The sequence below is a fragment of the Cetorhinus maximus genome, chromosome 5, assembly GCF_964194155.1.
Source record: "Cetorhinus maximus chromosome 5, sCetMax3.hap1.1, whole genome shotgun sequence".
NCBI classification, from domain to species: domain Eukaryota; kingdom Metazoa; phylum Chordata; class Chondrichthyes; order Lamniformes; family Cetorhinidae; genus Cetorhinus; species Cetorhinus maximus.
In genome coordinates, this window is record NC_135883.1 from 14,685,578 (window position 1) to 14,709,694 (window position 24,117).

Consider the following 24,117-nt stretch of genomic DNA (forward strand, 5'->3'; position numbering starts at 1 on the left):
TTTTAAAAGGTGTGAAATTTGTAAATGTTGATGTTCAAAGAGACTTGGGTGTGCTTGTACAAAGAATGCAGAAAGTTAGCATGCAGGTGCAGCAAACAATTAGGAAGACAAATGGCATGTTGGCCTTTATTGCAAGGGGAATGGAGTTCAAGAATAAAGAAGTGTTGCTGCAATTGTACAAGGTTTTAGTGAGACCACATCTGGAGTACTGTGTGCAGTTTTAGTCTCCACATTTAAGAAAGGATATACACGCATTGGAGGCGGTACAGCAAAGGATCACTAAATTGGCCCTTGGGATGAGGGGGTTGTCTTCTGATGAGAGGCTGAGCAAATTAGGTTTATATTCTCTGGAGTTTAGAAGAAGGAGAGGTGATCTCATTGAGACTTACAAAATTCAGAAGGCGCTTGATAGGGTAGACGCTGAGAGATTGTTTCTGCTGGTTGGGGAGTCCAAAACACGGGGGCACAGTTTCAGGATAAGGGGTCAATCATTTAGGACTGAGATGAGGAGAAATTACTTCACTCAAAGAGTTGTGCATCTTTGGAATTCTCTACCCCAGAGGGTTATAGATGCTCCACCAGAGAATTAAGGGACATGTGGAGCGGGCAGGAAGAAAAAGAGTTGACGCCCAAGATTCACCCATGATCGTATTGAATGGCAGAGCAGGTTCGACAAGTCATACGGTCTACTCCAGCTTCTATTTCTTGTGCTCATGTGTTGAAACCTCCTGCTGATTACCAACTACTGCCCTCGCTCAGCTGATGAATCAATACTCCTCCAAGCTGAACTTGGAAGAAGCACGGAGGATACCAGGAGCACAGAATATACTCTGGGTGGGAGACTTCAATGTCCACCACCAAGAGTGGCTCTGTAGTGCTACTACTGACCAGGCTTGAAGGGCATATCTGCCAGGCTGGCTGAGTGGCAGGTGGTGAGACCAAACAAGAGGGAAAAACCTACTTGACCTCGCCCTCACCAATCTACCTGTAGCAGATGCATCTGTCCATGTTAGTATTGGTAAGAGTGACCACTGCACAGTCCCTGTGGAGACCAGGTCACATTTTTACACTGAAGATACACTCCATCAGGTTGTGTGGCACTACCACAGTGTTAAATGAAATAGATTCAGAACAGATGTAAAAGCTCAAAACTAAGCGTCCATGAGGCGCTGTAGACCATCAGCAGCAGCAGAATTGTATTCAACCACAATCTGTAATCTCATGGCCTGGCACTTCCCTCACTCTACCATTACCATCAAGCCAGGGGTTCAACCCTGGTTCAATGAGAAGTGCAGGAGAGCATGCCAGGAGATGCACCAGGCATAACTAAAAATGAAGTGTCAACCTGGTGAAGTTACAACACAGGGCTACATGCATGCTATACAGTGAAGTCAGCATATGATAGAGCTAAGCGGTCCTGCCACATCCCATTGTGAATGGCGATGACAATTAAACAACTCGCTGGAGAAGGAAGCTCTACAAATAGCCCCATCCTCACTGAGGGGGCAGCCCAGCACCCTATCAGTGCAAAAGACACGACCAAAGCATTTGCAACTGTCTTTCAACCAGTAATGATCATTTGATGATCTATCATGGCCTCCTCCGGAGGTCCCCCACATCACAGATGCCAATCTTCAGCCAATTTGATTTACTCCATGTGATATCAAGAAGCATCTGAAGACATTGAACATAGCAAAGGTTATGGAGCCTGACAACATCTTGGCAGTAGTACTGAAGATTTGTGCACCAGAATTAGATGTGGCCTGAGCCAAGCTGTTCCAGTGCAGCTACAAAACTGATATCTACCCAAATATTGCCCAAGTATGTACACAAAAAGCAGGACAAATCCAATCTGGCCAATTAACACCCCATCAGTCTACACTCGATCATCAGCAAAGTGATGGAAGGTGCTGTCAACAGTGCTATTAAATGGCACATACATAGCAGTAGCTGGCTCATTGGTTCTCAGCTTGTGTTCTGCCAGGGTGCCTCAGCTCCTGACCTCAATGCAGCCTTGGTCCAAGCATGGACAAAACGGCCAAACTCCAGAGGTGAGGTGAGAGTGACAGCCCTTTACATGAAGGCAGCATTTGATCACCTGTTGTATCAACGATCCCTAGCAAAACTGAAGTCAATGGAATGCAGGGGGATAACTCTCCACTGGTCGGAATCATACCTAGCAGGAAGGAAAATGGTTGTGATTGTTGGAGGGCAATCTTCTCAGCCTATAGACAAAGCTACAGAAGCCCATCCCTAATTTCCCTTAGTCCCTTGTTCAGAGGGCTTTTTTTTTTAAAGAGTCAACCATATTATGTGGGGTCACATGTAGGCCAGAGCAGGTAAGGACGGCAGGTTTCCTTCCCTATAAGACATTAGTGAACCAGGTGGGTTTTTACAACAATCAACAATGGTTTCATGAGACTTTTTAATTCCAGATTTTTACTGAATTCAAATGTCACCATCTGCCGTGGTGGGATTCGAACCCGGATCCCCAGAGCATTACCCTGGGTCTCTAGAATACCAGCCTAGTGACAATAACAATATGCCACTGCCTCCCCCGCAAAAGCTATCTAATAAACTGCCTACTCAAAACCATGATGGTCAATATGATCCAAGGCATTAGTCAATAAACACAAATGTACCTTTCAACTGCCAAACCAAAGAGAAAGCTGGAAGAAGCAGAATCAAATATTAAGAATTCTGATTTTTAACAATTCATCCACAGGATATGAACGTCACTGGCAAGCCCAGTATTTACTGCTGATCCCTAATTGCGAAAGTGAGGGTGAACACTTCTTGAACACAACTGAGTGGCTTGCTCGGCCATTTCAGAGGGCAATTAAGAATCAATCACATTTGTGTGGGCCTGGAGTCAGTTATAGGCCAGGCCAGGTAAGGATATTAGTGAACCACATTAGCTTTTACGACAATCCAGTAGTTTTATGGTTACTATTACTAGTACTAGCTATTTATTACAGATTTATTTAATTAGTTGAATTTAAATTCCCCAGCTTCTGTGGTGGGGTATGAACTTATATCTCTGGATCATTAGTACAAGTCTCTGGATTGCTAGTCCAGTAACAAAATTACTGTGCTACTGTACTTACTTATAGTGCAGGATCCTGTCATTCACACCTCCTAGAGACCCAGCTTCTGTTTCTTCACTTGTTCCATTACCACGCCGTTTGGCCTTGCACCATGAAAGCTTTCAACATTTAATCTCTCCTGCCCTCAACTTTATCACAGATCTTCCTTTTGTTCCATTTCCCACCCTCCTCTCTTTCACTTGCTCAAAACGTATCCCATTTCTAACACTTCCCAGTTCAGGTGAAAGGCCACAGGCCAAAACAATAACTCCGTTTCGCTCTCCAGATACTGAGCAACCTGCTGAACATTTCCAGCAATTTGTTCTTATTTCAGATTTTCAGCATCTGCAGTATTTTGCTTTTCTAAAGTACTCACTTGTTGTAAGTCACCATCAATCTCCCCTTTGGATAGCCTCACATCTGAAAGTAATACGTGCCAGAAATAAGCATACATGTCTGTGGATCAGCCTTTTCCTACTCATATAGTCCACCATACACCATCCACTCTAGTGAGATGTTGCTGGGCTACCTAGAAGTCTTAAAACTAATGTTTAATCTGATCAGCATCCTTGCAAAATATTTGGGCCCATTGCTTCTAATTTATTATTAAATTTCACAATAGTTATCTGTCCAATTTAGTAAATTCTGAAATGATGCTCAATTTCAGGCTGTTGGTTTTCCATTTTCATTTTTTAAATATACTAACACTAGGAATTGAGCACAAAAACCAAGGCTAGCATTCCAGTGCAGTATTGAGGGAGTGCTGCACTGTCAGAGCTGCCAACTTTCACATAAGACGTTGAACCAAGCCCTTGTCTGCTCTCTCAGATAGGCTGCAATAGAAGGGCGGGGGAGGTATCCCTGGTGTCCTAGCTAATATTTAGTCCTCAATCAACATCATAAAAAAATAGAATATCTGGTTATTATCATATTGCTGTTTATGGGACCTTGCTGCATGCAAATTGGCTGTCACGTTTCCTACATTTCTACTGAGGGAAATGGGGAGGCCAGTTACAATTGGTAGGGTAGTAAGTACTTAGGAGAATAGCCGTAAACTGCAGGAGGATATCAATTAAGAGAGAAACAGCGTGGTCACTTACAGTGAGAGAAACAGCGTGGTCATTTGCAGGGAGCAAGTGCGAGAGAAACAGCGTGGTCATTTACAGGGAGAGAGTGAGAGAGAAACAGCGTGGTTACTTACAGCGAGGGAGTGAGAGAGAAACAGCGTGGTCATTTACAGGGAGCGAGTGTGAGAGAAGCGAGGTTTTTGGCAGAGAGAGTGCGAGAAAAGTGAGAGACCATTAAAGAGCACTAGAGGGAAAAGGGCACGGGGAGCAGCTGATTGGTGAGTAGGATTGGTGAGTATTTCTAGTCTTTAAAGTTAAAGCAAGGTCTTTTGTGTTTAGATCTCTAGTCTTTTTTTCTTAAAGATAGCTTGTTAAGTATAACATCGATACTGGTGTGTATAAAAAAAAATTATAAAAAAGTGTAAAGGGTGGGGATACTAGAGAAATTAATTAATAAATTGAATAAAATCCATAGCGATGGCAGGACTGGGTGATGTGTTGCTGCTGCAGCATGTGGAGCTGCTGGACACCAAGGTGATGCAGAGCGAAAACATCTGTACCAAGTGATTACAGCTCGAGGAACTTCGGATCTGAGTTAAGGAGCTGGAGTCCGAGCTGCAGGCATTGCACCACATCAGGGAGGGGGAAAGTTAAGTGGAAAATTTGCTCCAGGAGGCAGTCACACCCCTCAGATTAGGTAATTCAGATTTGGTCTGTGATCAGGGGCAGGTGGGGTGACCACAGGTGAAGCAGGTACAGGGACCATGACCCCTGCAACTGTCCAACAGTTACAAAGTTCTTGCAAGCTGTGTGGATGAGAGCCGGGACTGCAGGGAGGATGAGCGAACTGACCACGGCACTGTGGTACAGGGAGCCATTCAAGTGGGGGGGAGGAAATAGGAACATAGTAGTGTTAGGAGACAGTATAATTAGGGGGATAGATACTGTTCTCTGCAGCTGTGAGCGTGAGACCCAAAGGCTGTGTTGCCTGCCCAGTGCCAGTGTTAAGGACATCTCCACAGGGCTGGAGAGGAACTTGGGAGTGGGAGGGGAGGGATCCAGTTGTCGTCGTCCATGTTGGTACCAACAACATTGATAGGACTAGAAAGGAGGTTCTGCTGAAAGAATTTGAACAGTTAGGAGCTAAATTAAAAAGAAAGGTAATAATCTCGGAATTGCTACCTGAGCCACGGACAGACTGGCATAGGGTAAATTAATCCAAGGAGTTAAATACATGGCTCAGAGATTGGTGTGGGAGGAATGCGTTTCATGGGGCACTGGCATCAGTGCTGAGGTAGAAGGGAGCTGTTCCGGTGGGATGGGCTTCACTTGAAACATGCTGGGACCAGTGTCCTGGCAAACCGAATAACTAGGGCTGTGGAGAGGGCTTTAAGCTAAATAGAGGGTGGTGGGGGTGAGGGGGGAGGGAGTTCTGGGAAGGGATACATAGGCTTACAAAGCAAAAGGATATGGCAGCCTTGCAGTGTAGTTATTTAGGTAATGATACTCAGAGTGTGACAGGAAGAGACAGAGTGTACAAACATTAAAAAAAACAGCAGAAAATAGGGTCAAAGGGGGAAAAAATGGTAAAAAGGCAAAATTAAGGCTCTTTACTTAAATGCATGTAGTACTCGGTACTTAAATGCACGTAGTGTTCGGAACAAAATAAGTAAGTTAACAGCACAAATAGAGGTTAATGGGTATGATCTTATAGCCATTACGGAGTCGTGGTTACAAGGAGATCAAAGCTGGGGACTAAATATTCAGAGGTATGTGACTTTTCAAAAGGGCAGGCAGGGAGGAAAGGGCGGTGGGGTAGCTTTGTTAGTACAAGGTGGAATAAGTACAATAGCAAGAAATGACCTTGGATCGGAAGATGTAGAATCCGTATGGGTGGAGGTAAGAAATAGCAAGGGGAAGACGACACTGGTGGGAGTAGTCGATAGGCCCCCTGACAGTAGCTATACAGTAGGACAGAGAATAAATCAGGAGCTAATGAGGGCACGTAAAAAGGCAGTACATTAATCAAGGGTGACTTTAATCTTCATATAGATTGGGAAAATCAAATTGGCAGAGGTAGGCACAAGCAAGAATTCATAGAGTGTATTTAGGACAGCTTCTTAGAACTATATGTTGTGGATCCAACCAGGGATCAGGCCATTTTGGTAACATATAATGAGGCAGGCTTAATAAACGATCTCAGAGTAAAAGATCCCCTAGTGACCATAATATGGTAGAATTTAGCATTCAGTTTGAGAGTGAGAAATTTGGATCGGAAACAACTGTGCTAAACTTAAATAAGGGTAATTACAATGGAATGTGGACAGAGTTGGCTGGAGTGGGCTGGGAAAGGAGTTTAGCAGAAAAGACAGTTGATGAACAATGGCAGACGTTTAAGAAAATAGTTCATGACTCTCAACAAAGATATATCCCAGTGAGGAAGAAGAATTCAAGGAAGGGGATAAACCAACCACGGTTAACCAAAGGAGATAAGGATAATATCAAATTGAAAGAAAAAACATACAATGTGACAAAGATTAGTGGTAGGCCAGAGGTTTGGGCAAGTTTTAAAAACCAACAAAAGATGACAAAAAAAAAGGGAGAAAATAAACTTTGAGGGTAAACTAGCAAGTACTATAAAAATGGACAGTAAGAGCTTCTTTAAATATATAAAAAAGAGAGGGGCCAAAGTGAACATAGGCCCCTTACAGAATGAGGCTGGGGGAATAATAATGTGGAACTAGGAAATGACAGAGGAGTTGAATAAATACTTTGCTTCAGTCTTCATGGTAGAAGGTACTAATAGCATTCCAAAAATACTAAATAATCAAGGGACAAAATGGAGGGAGGAAATAAATACAATAACTATCACCAGAGAACAAGTACTAGGAAAACTAGTAGAGCTAAAGGCCGATAAGTCCCCTGGACCTGACGGGTTGCATCCTAGGATATTAAAGGAAGTAGCTACAAAAAAAGTGGATGCACTGGTAAAGTCCCAGAGGAATGGAGAATGGCCAATGTTACACCCTTATTCAAAAAGGGAGACAGACAAAAAAATAGGTAACTATAGGCCAATTAGCTTAACATCTGTCATTGGGAAAATGTTGGAGTCTATTATGAAGGATGTAATCGCCGAGCATTTAGAAATACATAATGTAACCAAGCAGAGTAAGCATGGCCTCATGAAGGGGAAATCATGCCTAACAAATTTATTAGAATTCTTTGAGAAGGTAACAAGCAGGATAGATAAAGGGGAACCAGTAGATATGATGTATTGGGATTCCAAAAGGCGTTTGATAAGGTACCGTGCATAAGGCTACTTAATAAGAGCCCATGGTGTTCGGGTAGTATATTAGCATGGATAGAGGATTGGCTAACTAATAGAAAATAGAGAGCTGAGATAAGGGGGGCATTTTCAGGATGGCAACCTGTAACAAGTGGAGTGCCACAGGGATCAGTGCTGGGGCCACAATTATTTGCAATATACATTAATGACTTGGATGAGGGAAGTGAATGTACTATCGCCAAGTTTGCAGATGACAAAAAAGGTGGGAAGGCAAGTGGTGAGGATGACACAAGGAGTCTACAGAGGGATAAAGACAGGTTAAGTGAGTGGGCAAAAACCTGGCTGATGGAATATAATGTGGGAAAATGTGAGGTTATGCACTTTGGCAGGAAGAATGGAGGAGCTGAATATTATTTAAATGGAGAAAGACTGCAGAAGGCTACAGCACAGAGGGATTTGGGTGTCCTTGCGCATGAATCCCAAAAAGCTAACATACAATTTCAACAGGTAATAGGAAACCCAAATGGAATGTTGGCCTTCATTTCAAAGGGAATGGGGTATAAAAATATGGAAGTCTTGCTAAAACTGTACAAGGCACTAGTTAGGCCACACCTAGAATACTCTGAACAATTTTGGTCCCCTTATCTAATGAAAGGTGTACTGGTATTAGAGGCAGTCCAAAGAAGGTTCACTAGGTTGATCCCGAGTATGGAGGGATTTTCTTATGAGGAGAGGCTGAGTAGGTTGGGCATGTACTCATTGGAATTTCAAAGGATGAGAGGCGACCTAATTGAAATGTATATGATTCTTCGGGGACTTAACAGGGTAGATGCTGAGAGGTTGTTTCTCCTTTGTGGGAGGGTCTAGGGCCAGAGGGCATAATCTCAGAGTAAGGGGTTTGCCCATTTCAAACAGAGATGAGGAGGAATTTCTTCTCTCAGAGGGTGGTGAATCTGTGGAATTCTTTACTGTAGAGGGCTGTAGAAGTTGGGTCGTTAAGTATATTCAAGGCTGAGATAGACTGATTTTTAATCAGTAAGGGAATCAAGGGTTGTGGGGAAAAGGCAGAAAAGTGGAATTGAGGATTATCAGATAAGCCATGATCTCATTGAATGGCGGAGCAGACTCGATGGGCCGAATGGCCTACTTCTGCTCTTATGTCTTATGGTCACCAATCTCTGCCCTGCTAGTTCTTAACAAACACTTCCAGGCTTAGCATTCAGTTCCAACAAAGCAGACAGATCTATGAAATAATGCAGGACTCAATGCTGAGTCAGCACTAAGGCACATCAAAGTTCAATATAATTCATCATTTAAAACTACCAAAAGATAAGCAGCACAAGCAAGAACACTAAGAAATAACTTATGCTGTTAGAGGCCATTGCTAGATCACTTTTAAATTATTTTCACCCCATGGTACATATGTTCGCATGAGGCTTTGAAGCTATATTTATGTTTATATATATTTTCTGCCACACATTTATAACCATCAATGTGTTTCCCAATGAGAATCTAACAATGTGAAATGCTGAGATAAGGAGTAACCACAAAGATATAAGCAAAAATAAAAGCAAAATACTGCGGGTGCTGGAAATCTGAAACAAAAACAGAAAATGCTGGAAAAACTCAGCAGGTCTAACAGCATCTGTGGAGAGAAAGACAGAGTTAACGTTTCGAGTCCTTATGGCTCTTCTTCAGAGGTATGGCAGGCAGACTGAGTCAGAAGAGATGGTCTGTGCTCACCTGCTTCTGCATACAGAAGAGGCCAGGCCCATTTTTGCAGATCATTAGTGCAAGTGGAGCCTCCAATTCACAATGACAGCAGGCTCAATGTCACAGGTATAAATGAAGTTCAGATTGCAATGCTGGATTGCTTCTCAGATGCATCCCAATCATAGCACAATATACTTAATGTGATACCATATAAGCCAGCAAAGTTTTATCAGCTGCACCCACAAAATGTCAACAACCACATTTGCAAGCATTGTTGCATTCAGGTCCAATAACTGTGGGAAAATGTTTTCACAGGGCTGGGTTTGCAGAGCTAATTGTGAAGCTACACCATCTGCTATGAGGGCACCTGCTAACATGTATCATAACGATGACATGGTGTTACAGACGGGGAGGGATGTGGGGGCAAAAGGGAAGAGTAGCAAAAGGAGGACCTGGCAATAGTCAGCGGCACTTGTTATTCCGTAAAGACGGCTTGGTGTGTGCGTGTGTGTGAAATTTAAATAAGCTGGGCAGAGTTTGATAGGGGTCATTTGTCTGGGGGGTTTGAAGCATGAAAAGGGATAGCGATGTTAAGTTTGAGGTACAAGTAAATAGGTTATATCTAACATCTGTATTTTTTTTAGATAAGTTGAAAGTTTGTTTGTTTGAGTATTAAAGGGGAGTCAGAGGTAACAAGCAACATGTTTGCATCTTGCAGGAGTTCCATAGGTAAGGAGTAGTGGGGATATTATCTTTTATTGCAAAGACAAAATGGAAACATGAAAGATCTTATACTTGGAAGGGTCTAAGTTTCAAAGAGGTGTGAGAACAATGGAACTAAGTTGAAAGGGGAAAAAGGTATTTTAGAGTTGCTGTTGAGCTGGAGCAATGGAGATAGGTGGAGATAGCTGGAGCTGTTTGAGCTGTGGAGCTATAGATGGAGCTCTGGGCTAGGAGCAGATGTAGTTTGAATTAAGCATCCAGTCAAGCCAGAAAAGTCTTGGGCTGCAGCATGCAGTTTTATTCTGAAGTGGATTCCATCGCAGAGTGGAAGACAGTAAAGGTCATGTGGTACGCCTTTACTGAAGCTACAGCAGTTTGCCTTGTGTAATATTACTGATTTCATAGTGGACATCTATAAGCATATGTTGCATGGAAGGTATTTTCTTGTGGGTTTGACCAAGTAGAGAGTCTTTGGGGGAATGTTTTGTAAGACTAACCTCAATTGTGTAACTGTGATCTTGTGTGCGGTTGTAAAGGGGGCCAGAAGGTAGGCAGCAGCACTAGAAGAGTGGGCAATAAGAGGACTTGGAGTCAGTTAGCATCACCTGGAACAGCGGGTGAAAAGAAGCAGTCAGCAGCACCTAGAAGAGCAGACAAAAAGAAGACCCAGAGGCCGTCAGCAGCACCTACACGAATCATCCAATCCAGTCTGTGGCTCCAGGGCGGAGCGGCCGTGTTCTGAGAGAAATCAAAGTGTGAATTCAGAGGAAAACAGAAGTGATTGGTTGGTGAATATTTTGTTCGTTTATCTTCAAAACGTGTGTAATTTGTTAGTAATTGTAAGGTTTTATTAGTTGTAGTAGGGTTTACTAGTTGTAGGAAAGGTTATTGGGAGTAGCAGTGTTTATTAATTCTAAATTAATTAAGAAAAATAAATTAATTAACACACAATAAACATGGCAGGTCAGGTTATGTGTTTTGACTGCAGAATGTGGGTGCTCCTGGACCTCGATGTGTCCAGAGCAATTACGTCTGCGATAACTGTCTGCGGCTTGAGGAGCTTCGGCTCAGAATCATTGAGCTGAAGGCCGAGCTGCAGACACTGAGACACATTAGGGAGGGGGAAAGTTACTTGGATAGGAGGCAGTCACATCCCTTAGGATAGGGTCTTCTGATTTGGTCAGAGGATGTGACTGCGAGTGAGGCAGGTATGGGAACACAGAAGTTAGAAGAGGAGGAGCCTCAGCTTTTGCAACTGTCCAACAGGTTTAAGGTGCTTGTAACCTGTATGGATAAGGATGAGGGCAGCAGGGTTCATCATGGTACACAAGGCCAATCAAATTTGGGGGGAGGATGATGAAGCGGAGTAAATGGGAATGTAGTGGTAGTAGGGGACAGTATAGTCAGGGGGATAAACACAGTTCTCTGCAGCCGAAGGCAAGACTCCAGAAGGTTGTGTTGCCTGCCTGGTGCCAGGGTTCAGGGCATCTGCTCTGGCCTGGAGAGAAACTTGCAATTGGAGGGTGAGGATCCAGTGGTTGTGGTCCATGTAGGTGCCAATGACATAGGTAGGAATGGGAAGAGGTTCTGCATAGGAAGTATGAAGAGCTAGGGGCTAAATTAAAAAGCAGAACCTCAAAGGTAATAATCTCTAGATTATTACCTGAGCCATGAGCAATTTGGCATAGGATCAATAAAAGAGGGTTGACTGTGTGGCTCAAAGGTTGGTGTGGGAGAAATGGGTTTTGATTCATGAGGCACTGTCATCAGTGCTGGGGAAAGTGGGAGCTGTACCATTGAGATGATCTTCACCTGAACTGTGCTGGGACCAGTGTTCTTGCGAGTTGTATAACTAGGGCAGTAGAGAGGGCTTTAAACTAAATATTAGAGGCAAGGAATTAAGTGTGGGAAGATTTGATCAGTTGAAGAGAGAAGACAAGGCAAGAGAGCAAGGTAGCAATAAGAGAAGTGATAATCAGAGTATGGCAGGAAGGGGCAGAGCATACAAATTTAAGAGTGCACCAGCAGATAAAGCTAGAGTTTGCAAAAATGGTAAAAAGACGGATTTAAAGGCTCTATATCTGAATGCACGTAGCATTCATAACAAAACTGATGAACTGACAGCTCAAATAGAAATAAATATATATGATCTGTTAGCCGTTACTGTGATATGGTTGCAAGATGACAAAGGGTGGAACCTGAATATTCATGGGTACATGACATTTCGGAAGGACAGGAAGCTGGAAAAGGTGGAGAGGTAGTTCTGTTAATTATGGATGACATTAGTACAAAAGAGAGAGGTGAGCTTAGTTCTAAAGTTGTAGAATCAGTTTGAGTAGAGATAAGAAATAGCAAATGAAGTCACTTGTGGGAGTTGTTTATAGGCCCCCTAACAGTAACCACACTGTAGGATGGAGTATACAGAATGGAGGCTTGTGAGAACGATATGGCAATAATCATGGATGATTTTAATCTACATTTAGATTGGGTGAATCAGATTGGCAAAGGTAGCTGGAAGGTGAGTTCATGGAGTGTTTTGCGATAATTTCTTAGGGCAGCACGTACTAGAGCCAACAAGAGAGCAGACTATTCTAGATCTGATAATGTGCAGGATTAATTAATGACTTCATAGTAAATGCACCCCAAGGTAGCAGTGATAATAACATAACTAAATTTCACATTCAGTTCGAGGGAGGGAAGACTAGGTCTAAGACTAGTAGTTTGAACTTAAATGAGGGCAATTATGAAGGAATGAAGACAGAGCTGGCCAAAGTGAACTGGTAAATTAGGTTAAGGGATAAGTCAGTAGAGATGTAGTGGCAGACATTTAAGAAGATATTTCCTAACACGCAGCAAAGGTACATTCTAGTGAGAAAGGAAGGCTCTAAGGGAAAGTGTATCATCAGTGGCTAACTAAGGAAGTTAAAGATAGTATCAAATTGGAAGAAAAAGTGTACAATTCTGTGAATATTAATGGCAGGTTAAAAGATTGGACAGAATATTAAAAAAAGCAAAGAATGGCTAAAATGAAAATGACGGAGAAAATTAGAGAATGAGAGAAAGAAGAGTACAAATTAAGTCACCTAATGTCCCTGGAGACTTTCAGAAATTTTCTGCCTTATTGTGACACCTCTTTAATTGCCTTCAATTTCACCTGCACACAAATTTCCTTTCCTACCGTTACTGTGTTCCCAGCAGTTGACTCGGTCTGTACCTGGTTAGGTGAATAAAGGTGCAAATCAGCTGACCCTGAAAATCTAAACGATGTTATCATTCAAATAGATTTACCAATCCTTGACCTTTTAGATGTGGCTTACACCAGAAGTGGAAACCAATCTTTCAAACATCCTCCCTTAAATAGAAGGACAGGCCATTGGATGATTTAACTCGTTCTAAGAATTTAGGCTTTCTGCACTTTTAAACTAAATGTTCCTGCTGACAGTGTCCCTGGAATAATCTATATACTATGAACATCAGAATGCAAACCTCAGCATGCATTAAATCTGTAAGAGGAAGTAAAATACTTTTGGTGTTCACACTTTCCATTGCAACACTAATGAGCAATGATGACTTATAGTTCCTTCTTGAACAGTTTTTGCGGGGTGAGCTGGAAAGGGGTGTATTTACACTAATGTGAAACTCCACAATATGTGGTGAAAGATGTGAAATTGTAATGTAAAATTTCTATAATACAAATTGTCACAATGTAGACTCAAGATAGGGGCAATGGAAATTCATTGCTCTGAAAAACATAAATATCATACTGGACCCAGGCATTTTTTTCGTTCAATGTTATGATCAATTATAAATATTAGCAACTGAATTAAACTGAAGTTGTGTCAATCGGGTCCTGACACAATAGGTCAAATTCATTATAAATAAGTTTATGGTATACTCATGTTGACAAAGGATTTGAAAACACCTCTGATTTTTTATTTGGGTTTTAAAAAACCAATACTTTGGATTCCTTACCTGGAATAATGAGGAATAACACCTTGGAAGAATTACTTGATCCACCTTTCAGCCAACAATCAAGGGATCCAAACTTTAGCAGCTGAGTAGCAGCCCCACAGCAATAAAGGAATTCTTCTTGGCCTAATGCTTCTTCTTCAATACATCGCATTTTCATACTGGAAGCTAACCAAAACAAAATTTACAACTATCAAAATAAAATGCACAGCAATACAACAATGCAGTCAGTATGTTCTGTTTGGAGTGGGGGGGTGGGGTTAGTTTTTTTATGATTAACATCAAACCACATCTAATATCTGAAACGCTACAAAGGTCATAAATTATGATTGTGTGAAGCCCAACAGATCCAGGCATACTTCCAACCATCCAATGGATGGTGCAACTTAAAATTGGATGCCAAACCTAGGTTCAAAGCTTAAAGCCGCCTAAATTGCACAGCTGCATGGAGATTGCTACCACAACAGGAAAAGTGCAAGCCAACTGAAGAATCATATTGAAATGATTTAAGATTTTAAAAAATATACATTTTAAAAAATGTTAATAGCTGCAGTGACATTGTTCCTTTTAAAAGAGAGGAGAAACTTTCATCTTTCCATTCTCTGGCAAAGTAAGGAGAACAACTATGCAACGAAAGAAACATTTGGGCTGTTTTCCTCAAGGGATGTTTGCAATAATTCTGTGCGCTATGTTGTACAATGCTGATAATAATGATATAATTTAAAGGTCAGGTTTGTTATTCAACTCTGGTTACCATGCATTTAAAGTATTTTTTAAGAAGTACACAATCTTTGAACTATTTAAAAAATGCTGCCCCCTTTCCTTTACTTGTTGTAGTCACATAACAACATTGGCATTAATTGAAAAAATATTTGTATAACTATGAAAAACTCTGTCTTTAGAAGATGATGGTGTGGAAAAACATTTTGGACCCCCAAGAATTACCGCTGTAGAAAAACAAACACTTTTAATAAATTGGAATACTTGAGTTGGTAACACTGTGACATTCCAGTAAATTGAATTCACGAGTAATGAAGTAATGGTAATGTCTTCGAGCTTTACTTCCTCCAGAAATGGTGCTGTCCCCTCTAAAGACCATTATGACAGAGGTGGAGCAGTAATCTGATGCAACTAACATAGTTGAAGCACATACTAGGCGAGATTTTCCTCTGGAGTTTCATCCATGTTCAAGAAGTCCCAAATGGACATCACAATAAAATGGGGAAAAATAGATGCTTATCACTGAGCCCTGATCCAAAAAAAACTCACTTGCATGGCTTTTATCTGACCCTACTTGAGCTCATCTTAAAACCTGTTGCCTATCCATCATCTCTGCGCTCACTGATCTACATTGGCTTAAGTTCCTAAATGCTTCCGACATAAAACGCTTGCACCAGTGTTCAAATCCCTAGATGACTTTTCTTTTCCCCATGTCTTTAACCTTCTCCAACAGAAAACACTCCAAGAGTTCTGCACTGCTCCAACTACATCCGGCCTGCAATACATTCCAAAATGCATGCACCCTATCATTGACAACAGCTCCTTCAGCTGTCCAGCCCTTCTGGAATTTTCTCTCTAAATTTCTTCACCTCTCTCTCTCATGCTTAAAGACCCTAATTTAAACACATCCCCTTGCCCAAGTTTTTAGTCTCTGCTCTTTCCTCCTTCAGCTCAGTGTCAATATTGTCTGGCTACACATCTGTGAAGCAGCTTGGGTCATTTAGCCACATTAATGGCATTATATGAACACAAGTTCTTGTCCTTTGTTGTTTATGGGGGACCAGAGGCTTTCAATCTCATCTCCCGAGATTCCATTCCCCTGGATTCCCAAGTACACATATAAGCACCAGCTCACAAGCACAACATCAGCTCCTCAGCCATACCAAGCATAATACTACTGCTCCAAAGGGCTACCCTCGCCCCAACGGCCAACAGCACCGAGTCACCAACCTTCTGCTGTCTTCTTCCATCACCAGGGCCTCTCCTGAGCCCTCTTTGATTGATGGTACTTCTCCTGTGCGTTCACCACTTAAAGTCTGCCAGCTGCAGCTCTGTCTCTGCTCGGAGCCTCTTTCTCTGCTCCTCTTCTGAACTTTGGGACCTCTCCCTGCAATGCTTCTCCGATATGGTAACCCACTTCTAGGTCACATGACCCAGCTTTTCGCATCATTTTCTTTTTGCATAGGTGTGCTGGGCCCGTCCTCAACCCGATGAACTTAAAATGCTGAATTGTGCGTGCGTAGCCCACTCCCAACCCAAGCATTTGTGGAAACTCCCGAAGACTTTCAGGCCTCAGAGTTCCCGTTTCCCCTACCCCAAGCTCTCCAACAAGGTATGCTATTCTTTTGTAACATGGGACACAAGAAAAGGATCAGAAGGGCCACCTCAGAAATGACAAGTTGAACAAGCAATGTGAATAGCTTCTGTGCCTACTTTCTTGAAAGCAAAACTCCCTATCTGCACATCAAAGCTGGGTTAAATCACCATAGCCCATCAACAATAACTGTGAAGGGTGCACTTCACTCATGAAATAACTGGGTTCTGCAAACCGCAGGTACAGCTATAAAGGGACATCTTCACTTGACTAAGATCTGAGCTGAGTTCCAAACAGTCCTCCCATTCTCCTTCTGGCAATAAGTTCAAATCGTTCACTTGCTGACATGTTCTTTTTTAATTCATTCATGGGACGTGGGCTTCGCTGGCTAGGCCAGCATTTATTGCCCATCCCTAATTGCCCTTGAGAAGGAGAAGATGAGCTGCCGGTATAGATCTTTTCCAAACACCAAAGGTACTACCTGAAGATCATTTTGCTATTCCTTTGAAGAGGTATTCCTCATGTTGCCCCAGATCATTCTAGATAGAACCTGACAAAAACCATTCGCTGAAAATAACCCTGACAAACAAGTCCACGGTGCTTTAACTTACTGGCTACTATTGTGTACCCTTTCAATCCTAGTCTCCCAGCTAGTAATTTGTAGCGTGGCAGAATGAGGTGGTACTTCATGTTTGGTTATGGGTCATTTCTCCTTTAAGAAAAAAGTAGAAATGGCCATCATATGAAATGTAATCCAGCTTTCCAGAAGTATTCTTTAACGGTGGTGAGAAAAGGTACTGGCAATTAAATACCTATCATCTGAGTCTTCCACTGCTTTCCCATACATTCATATATGAATACAGGAACACTTGCATAAGGAGGAAAGGGACATGAAGAATATTTCTCTACCACCAGCCTGTTGTTGATAAATTACAGATGGTGTTCAATGCAGTGACAGAACTTGAAAAGAAGCAGACGTGAACTTCTTTGCATTGCGTAGCTCTGCATGGGCTGCTGGAGGTGGCACTCATTGCCAAGACTGCCTCCTTCCTTCAGGGCTAACATGCAGGGTTCCAGTTTTTTTGGATTTCAGACAGTAACTCTTCAACTGAAGAGCCATTAAATTAGTGACTTGCTGCCCTGAGGAAACACCAGCCTCAGATATTGCTGTAACTCAGAACATGGTGCCTTGATCTTTTCACCTGTTGCTGTGGAACTGGATTTTTCTTCAGCCACTGTATCCCCAAAGGCAGGCTCCCTATTGAAGGCCATAATCACATTCCCTGAGGCTGGGGCGAATATTTAATGAAGAAAAATTGAGCTTGTTCTGGGTGGTGTAACACCAGTGGGTGGATGGTGCAGTTGCAATCTACTACTAGTGGTAAACCAGCCGTAATGACAAGCCTATAATTCAACATCATGGGAGATTCACTAGTTAACACAATGTTTTGTCTGGAAACAGTGGCCTCGAAATTGTCTGCAAACTGGGCACAGGGAACTGTGCCTGAGGGACACCTAATATTGGTCCACGAGCCTCATTTACATTAGAGAGCTGCAAACATCTGCTCGCGAATTGAATTTTAATTTCGGCATCCATTAACCCACACTTGCAGGAGGCTGCAATACATCAACTGATATCTAGGCCTTTATGTTTTAAATTTGAAGAATCAACTCAACATTTTGTAAATAGCAAGAATCATATTTTAATTGTTATGTTCCAGCTACATGAATATTATTAATTAATGAAACTCCCTAAAGCATAAACACATTAAATGTGAAGTTAAAAACCAAATGGCACATTTTGATACTTTTATCACTTATTGGTGAGAACAGGTTTTGACTAGATCATTGTTATATGACAAGGAACAAAATATTAGAGCTTGTCTTTTGCTGCTCTTCTCAAACAGAGTCCTTGCCATTGTCCTACGTGTACAGTTCCCTATTCCTCATATTAAGGAGAGAGGGATGGTTAGTAAATCCATTTAAGTTAGCCTCTGGAATACTAAATGAACTCACGCCATTATATGTTCTTAAATTGAGCTAAGCTTTGTCCTAAAGTAGCTGTCCTTAAACAATATGGTAAATACCCAATATAAAATAGAAACAAAAAAATGCTGGAAATACTCAGCATGTCAGGCAGCATCTCTGGAGAGAAAAATAATTAACGTTTCAGGTCGATGGCCTTTCATCTGGAGCTCTGATGAAAGGTCATTCACCTGAAACTTAACTCTCTCCGCAGATGCTGCCCGACCTGTTGAGTACTTGCAGCATTTTGTTTTTATTTCAGTTTTCCAGAATCTGTGGTATTTTAGTTTTATGTTGTGATAAATACCCAAGTTTGCATAATGTATTTAAAATAAAATAATCCCTCTAAAAAGGCTTTTAGGTTCTCATCCAAAATAGGGTGTACATCACTGCTCAGTGGTTTACTTTACTTGTTGAGCACAAGCACTTTTACTGGGTCTAATTAAGTGCAGTTCAGAGCTCCAGCTGTTCCACTTGCAAAATGTATGAGCATTCTCCCCATGGTTCCATTTCTGACTCTGAGGCAGCGTGATGCCCATCAGTAAAAATAAGTGCTGGAGTAAGTAACTTTTGATGTGTGCTCCAGTCCATAAGGAGCTGGATTAAAACTCCATGTTCACTTCATCCAGCAAAACGAGCACTAATTTGGAATGAATGAAGTCCCGATCACAGGGGTAATAAAGAAAACGATTAAGTACAGAAAACTCTCATCAGTCTGAAAAAAATGGTAATGCAGGTCATAATATAGGAGGTTCACAGTATTATGCAGTGCAACAACCCAGCAGGGAAGGGATAATCATAGCAAAATAGTTCTGCATATTCCAAATTTCACAGTAAGTGGGGAAAATCTTTCGGTCTGCATTTACCCAATATAAACATGCGAGATCTCCCACATTTCTGCTCTTGTGAGTACTCACAAATGGAAACTGTAATTATTGACTAAGTGGGTCAATGTGCTGCCTGATCCTGGCATTGTCTGATCATTTAAAACAGGGACCAAATAGCGAAAGCTGTCCACGGAACGACACCTGGGTGTAAACTGCTGCCTTCGTGTAATGAGGAAGAAAAAAGGGGAGAACATGGGAGGGGTTGGGGAACTGTATTTAATATCTTGCAGCCTGGACTAGAAACAACAGATCAAAATCAACTTGTATTTCAGAGATTTCCAAATCCATTCTTCACCTGAGGTGAGGCAAAAATGGGCTGCCCAATAGGACTACCATTTATTGTTAAAAAAATCTGAAATTCTTAACTTACCTTGATAAAGAGAGGTTTTCATTAAAATCACAGAATCACACAGTGCAGAAGAGGCCCTTCGGCCCATCGATTCTGCACCGACATGTGAGAAACACCTGACCTACCTACCTACCTAATCCCATTTATCAGCACTTGGCCCATAGCCTTGAATGTTATGACGTGCCAAGTACTCATCCAGCTACTTTTTAAAGGATGTGAGGCAACCCGCCTCCACCACCCTCCCAGGCAATGAATTCCAGACCGTCACCACCCTCTGGGTAAAAAAGTTTTTCCTCACATCCCCCCTAAACCTCCTGTCCCTCACCTTGAAATGATGTCCGCTCGTGACTGACCCTTCAACTAAGGGGAACAGCTGCTCCCTATCCACCCTGTCCATGCCCCTCATAATCTTGTACACCTCGATCAGGTCACCCCTCAGTCTTCTCCGCTCCAATGAAAACAACCCAAGTCTATCCAACTCTCTTCATAACTTAAATGTTTCATCCCAGGCAACATCCTGGTGAATCTCCTCTGCACCCCCTCCAGTGCAATCACATCCTTCTTATAATGTGGCGACCAGAACTGCATACACTACTCCAGCTATGGCCTCACCAAGGTTCTAAACAACTCCAACATGACCTTCCTACTTTTGTAATCTATGGCTCGATTGATAAAGGCAAGTGTCCCATATGCCTTTTTCACCACCCCATTAACATGCCCCTCCGCCTTCAGAGATCTATGGACACACATGCCAAGGTCCCTTTGTTCCGCAGAACTTCCTAGTGTCATGCCGTTCATTGAATACTTCCTTGTCAAATTACTCCTTCCGAAGTGTATCACCTCACACATTTCAGGGTTAAATTCCATCTGCCACTTATCTGCCCATTTGACCATCCCGTCTGTATCTCCCTGTAGCCCAAGACACTCAACCTCACTGTTAACCACCCGGCCAATCTTTGTGTCATCCGCAAACTTACTAATCCTACCCCCCACATAGTCATCTATATTGTTTATATAAATGACAAATAATAGGGGACCCAGCACAGATCCCTGTGGTACGCCCCTGGACACTGGCTTCCAGTCACGAAATCATCCTTCTGTCATCACCCTCTGTCTCCTACAACTAAGCCAATTTTGAATCCACCTTATCAAATTACCCTGTGTCCCATGTGCCTTCTTTATAAGTCTCCCATGTGGGACCTTGTCAAAGGCTTTGCTGAAATCCATATAAACTACATCAACTGCACTACCCTCATCTACCCACCTGGTCACCTCCTCACAAAATTCAGTCAAATTTGTTAGGCATGACCTCCTTCTGACAAAGCCATGCTGACTATCCCTGATCAAACCTTGCCTCTCCAAGTGGAGATAGATTCTCTCCTTCAGAATTTTCTCCAATAGTTTCCCTACCACTGACGTGAGACTCACTGGCCTGTAGTTCCCTGGCTTATCTCTGCAACCCCTCTTAAATAGCAGAACCACATTAGCTGTTCTCCAGTCCCCGGCACCTCCCCCGTGGCTAGAGAGGAATTAAAAATTTGGGTCAGAGCCCCTGCGATCTCCTCCCTTGCCTCCCTCAGCAGCCTGGGACACAAATCATCCGGACCTGGAGCTTTTAAGCCTGCCAACACCTCCAATACCTTGTCACTCCCTATATCAATTTGCTTAAGAACCTCGTAGTCTCTCTCCCCGAGTTCAATACCTTCACCCTCATTCTCTTGGGTCCAGCACTGCGCCATCCCTTGTTGGACCCTCTACATATTGACCTAAAAAATTCTCCTGTACACATTTCAAGAAATCCACTCCATCCAAGCCCTTAACATTATGTCTATCCCAATTAATGTTGGGAAGGTTGAAATCACCTAATATAATTACCCTATTGTTATTGTTTTTACACAGCTCCGCAAATTGTGCACATATTTGCTCCTCAATTTCCTGCTGACTATCTGGGGGTCTATAATAAACACCTAACAACGTGGCTGCCCCTTTTTTATTCCTAAGCTCTACTCACAAAGCTTCATTCGATGCCCCCTTCAAGATATCATCTCTCCTTACTGCAGCAACTGGCTCAACTAATAATGTAATGCCTCCTCCTCTTTTACTCCCTCCCCTGTCTCACCTGAAGATTCTATATCCCGGAATGTTGAGCTGCCAATCCTGCCCCTCCCTCAACCACGTCTCAGTGATGGCTACTATATCACAATCCCACGTGTCAATCCTCACCCTCAACTCATCTGTTTTACCTGTAATACTCCTGGCATTAAAGTAGAGGCCATCCAGCCTTGCCTTGCTCCCTTGAAACTTAATGCAGCTGACCTCCCTCGGACTTGATTGTCTTACTGTATTATGATGTGTCCCTATTCTGCTAACATTCTGTGTCCCCTCCCCCTGCCAAATTAGTTTGAACTCCTCCAAACAGCACTAGCAAACCGGCCCGCAAGGATGTTAGTCCCACTCGGACTCAGATGTAGACCGCCCCACTTGTACAGGTCCCACCTTCCCCAGAAATGGTCCCAGTGATCCAAGAATCTAAAACACTCCCTCCTGCACTAACCCTTAAGCCACGTATTCATCTTCACTTTTCTACTATTTCTGAGCTCGCTCGCATGTGGCACTGGGAGTAATCCAGAGATTACAATCCGAGAGGTCTTGCTTTTTAGTCTACTGCCTAACTCCCTAAATTCTTGATGCAAGACCTCATCCCTCTTTCTACCTATGTCATTGGTACCAACATGTACCACGACCTCTGCCTTATCACCCTCCCCCTTCAGGATGCCCTGCAGCTGTTCAGTGACATCCCAGGCCCTGGCACCAGGGAGGAAACACACCATCCTTGAGTCACATTGACGGCTACAGTAGAGCCTATCTGTTCCCCTGACAATAGAATCCCCTATTACTATTGCTCTTCCTCCCCTCCTGTACAGACAGGCTGCTTGTGGTACCAGAAGCTTGGCTCTGTCTGCACTCCCTGGAGGAACCAGCGCCCTCATCGAGCTTTAAAAGAGAATGAGACATCTAGTTTCAAAAAAAAATACAGGAAAGCCAATTCAACAATTGTACCTCTTTTGATTAATTCAGTAATAGCTGACTAGTTTAAAATGTTTCAAAACTTATAGCATGGCATGACTAACTAGTAAGCCTTCTATTAGCCCATTCAATAGCTGATTAATTATTTTAAATAAAAAAAATATGCATCACTGCATGCTCCATAGACATTGTTTACTTTGTTACTTGTATAACATACAAACACAGAAGAAATGCTGTGCCGTTAAATACTTTATTCTTACCACTGAATTCTCATCAATTATTCAAGAAATAGTAGGGCTGTTTAATCATGTGTTTAATATTCAATTGCTCAGAAGACAACACTGATCCCAAGCAATCTTTGAACTCTGACATAATCCAGTCGTTGAATATCTTAATCAAATGAAATCCTTTATTCGGTTGTTCTGCTTTATGCCCAAACATGAGCAAAAGCAAATCTATTCCACACACCGGGGCAGCTGGTAATATCTGTCATGAATCTGAAATAATCTCCTGAAGCCCAGTAAATTTCTAAAAAAACATTTTGGCGGTTAAGTACTAGGAGCATCACAATCTCTATTTTGCAGCAACACCAAAGTGACAGGACAATTCTGCAGTCAAGCCTATCTCTCCAATTTCCAGAACATGCTGGGCGAGGTGGGTCAGTTGGATCACCTGGGCATTTTATAAAGTGAAATATAAATATTACATAATGGCAAGAATTGGGAGCCTGCGAACGCTCTCAGAATGTTTAATATACACTAGCTGAGAACAGAACTCCGTACGAGTTTAACCAGTCACATTCTCTTATGGTGGAGAAAATCAAGATTCACAGCCATACAATAGTCCGTAATGCGACCCAAGTGCTGCTGGCCATGAACTACTAACTTCATCTCCTGGTTTTAATAACATCCCAACCTAAATGGATCAAGAACTGGCAAGCACTTACTTCTTGAAGGTTTTTAGTTAAAGACGGTGAAAGTGGCTCTGAGGAGGATGGTCTTGAGAACACTGTCTCCGAGAGGAGCAAGGGACTGCCTTGAGAGAGGCTAAAAGCCATGTGGACTACAAGAAAAGGAGAATGGTAAAGGGAGGAGATTCAATAGTGAAAAAAATGAGAAAAGCTGGAAAAGAGCAAGAACATTCCAAAAAGAAACTGGTCAGGATCAAGTACACAAAGTATTCAAAACAAAATTGGAGTATTAGAAGCATTAGTAACTACAGAGAGATATGGTGAAATAGCAATAACAGAGAGAACAGGGGAAAAAGAAGAAAAGATGCCCCAGCTGGTTCTGTTAAACTGTATCCATATGAATAGAATTTAGAAATAGCCAGGGATATAATTCTCAATGTGTATTACAAACCATCAAACAGTGGAGGTGAAATAAAGGGCCAAGATCGGCAAATAGTTCAAAGAGCGCAATAATATTTGGTAATTTTAATTATCCCAAGAAAGAATGAAATAAAGGTAAGTTAAAAGCAAGATACTGCAAAGGATTGGAATTTGAAACAAAAACAGAAAATGCTGACAACACACAGCCGATCAATTGCCGACTGTGGAAAATATAGACAAGTTAATATTTTGGATGCTTGCCCTTTTACATTAATGCAATAAGGTGCCAACAAACAGACAATCTGAAAAAGGAAAAAGGAAGGTTGTACATATATGAGCAG

At 42.2% G+C, this 24,117-nt stretch overlaps 1 protein-coding gene across 2 annotated transcripts in view; it reads right to left on the minus strand.

Annotated features, from left to right (window-relative positions):
- The window catches only part of ldah (lipid droplet associated hydrolase), a 344,701-nt gene that overhangs the window by 309,773 nt on the left and 10,811 nt on the right, over positions 1-24,117 (minus strand). Inside the window, exon 2 of one of the 2 annotated variants that reach the window (XM_078541547.1) lies at positions 13,848-14,012. In XM_078541547.1, coding sequence (XP_078397673.1) covers positions 13,848-14,004 — 157 coding nt within the window. In that variant the 5' untranslated portion in view covers positions 14,005-14,012. Of the gene's footprint in view, positions 1-13,847; positions 14,013-24,117 lie in introns of those variants that run through there. The other variant, XM_078541548.1, reaches the window with a different exon arrangement.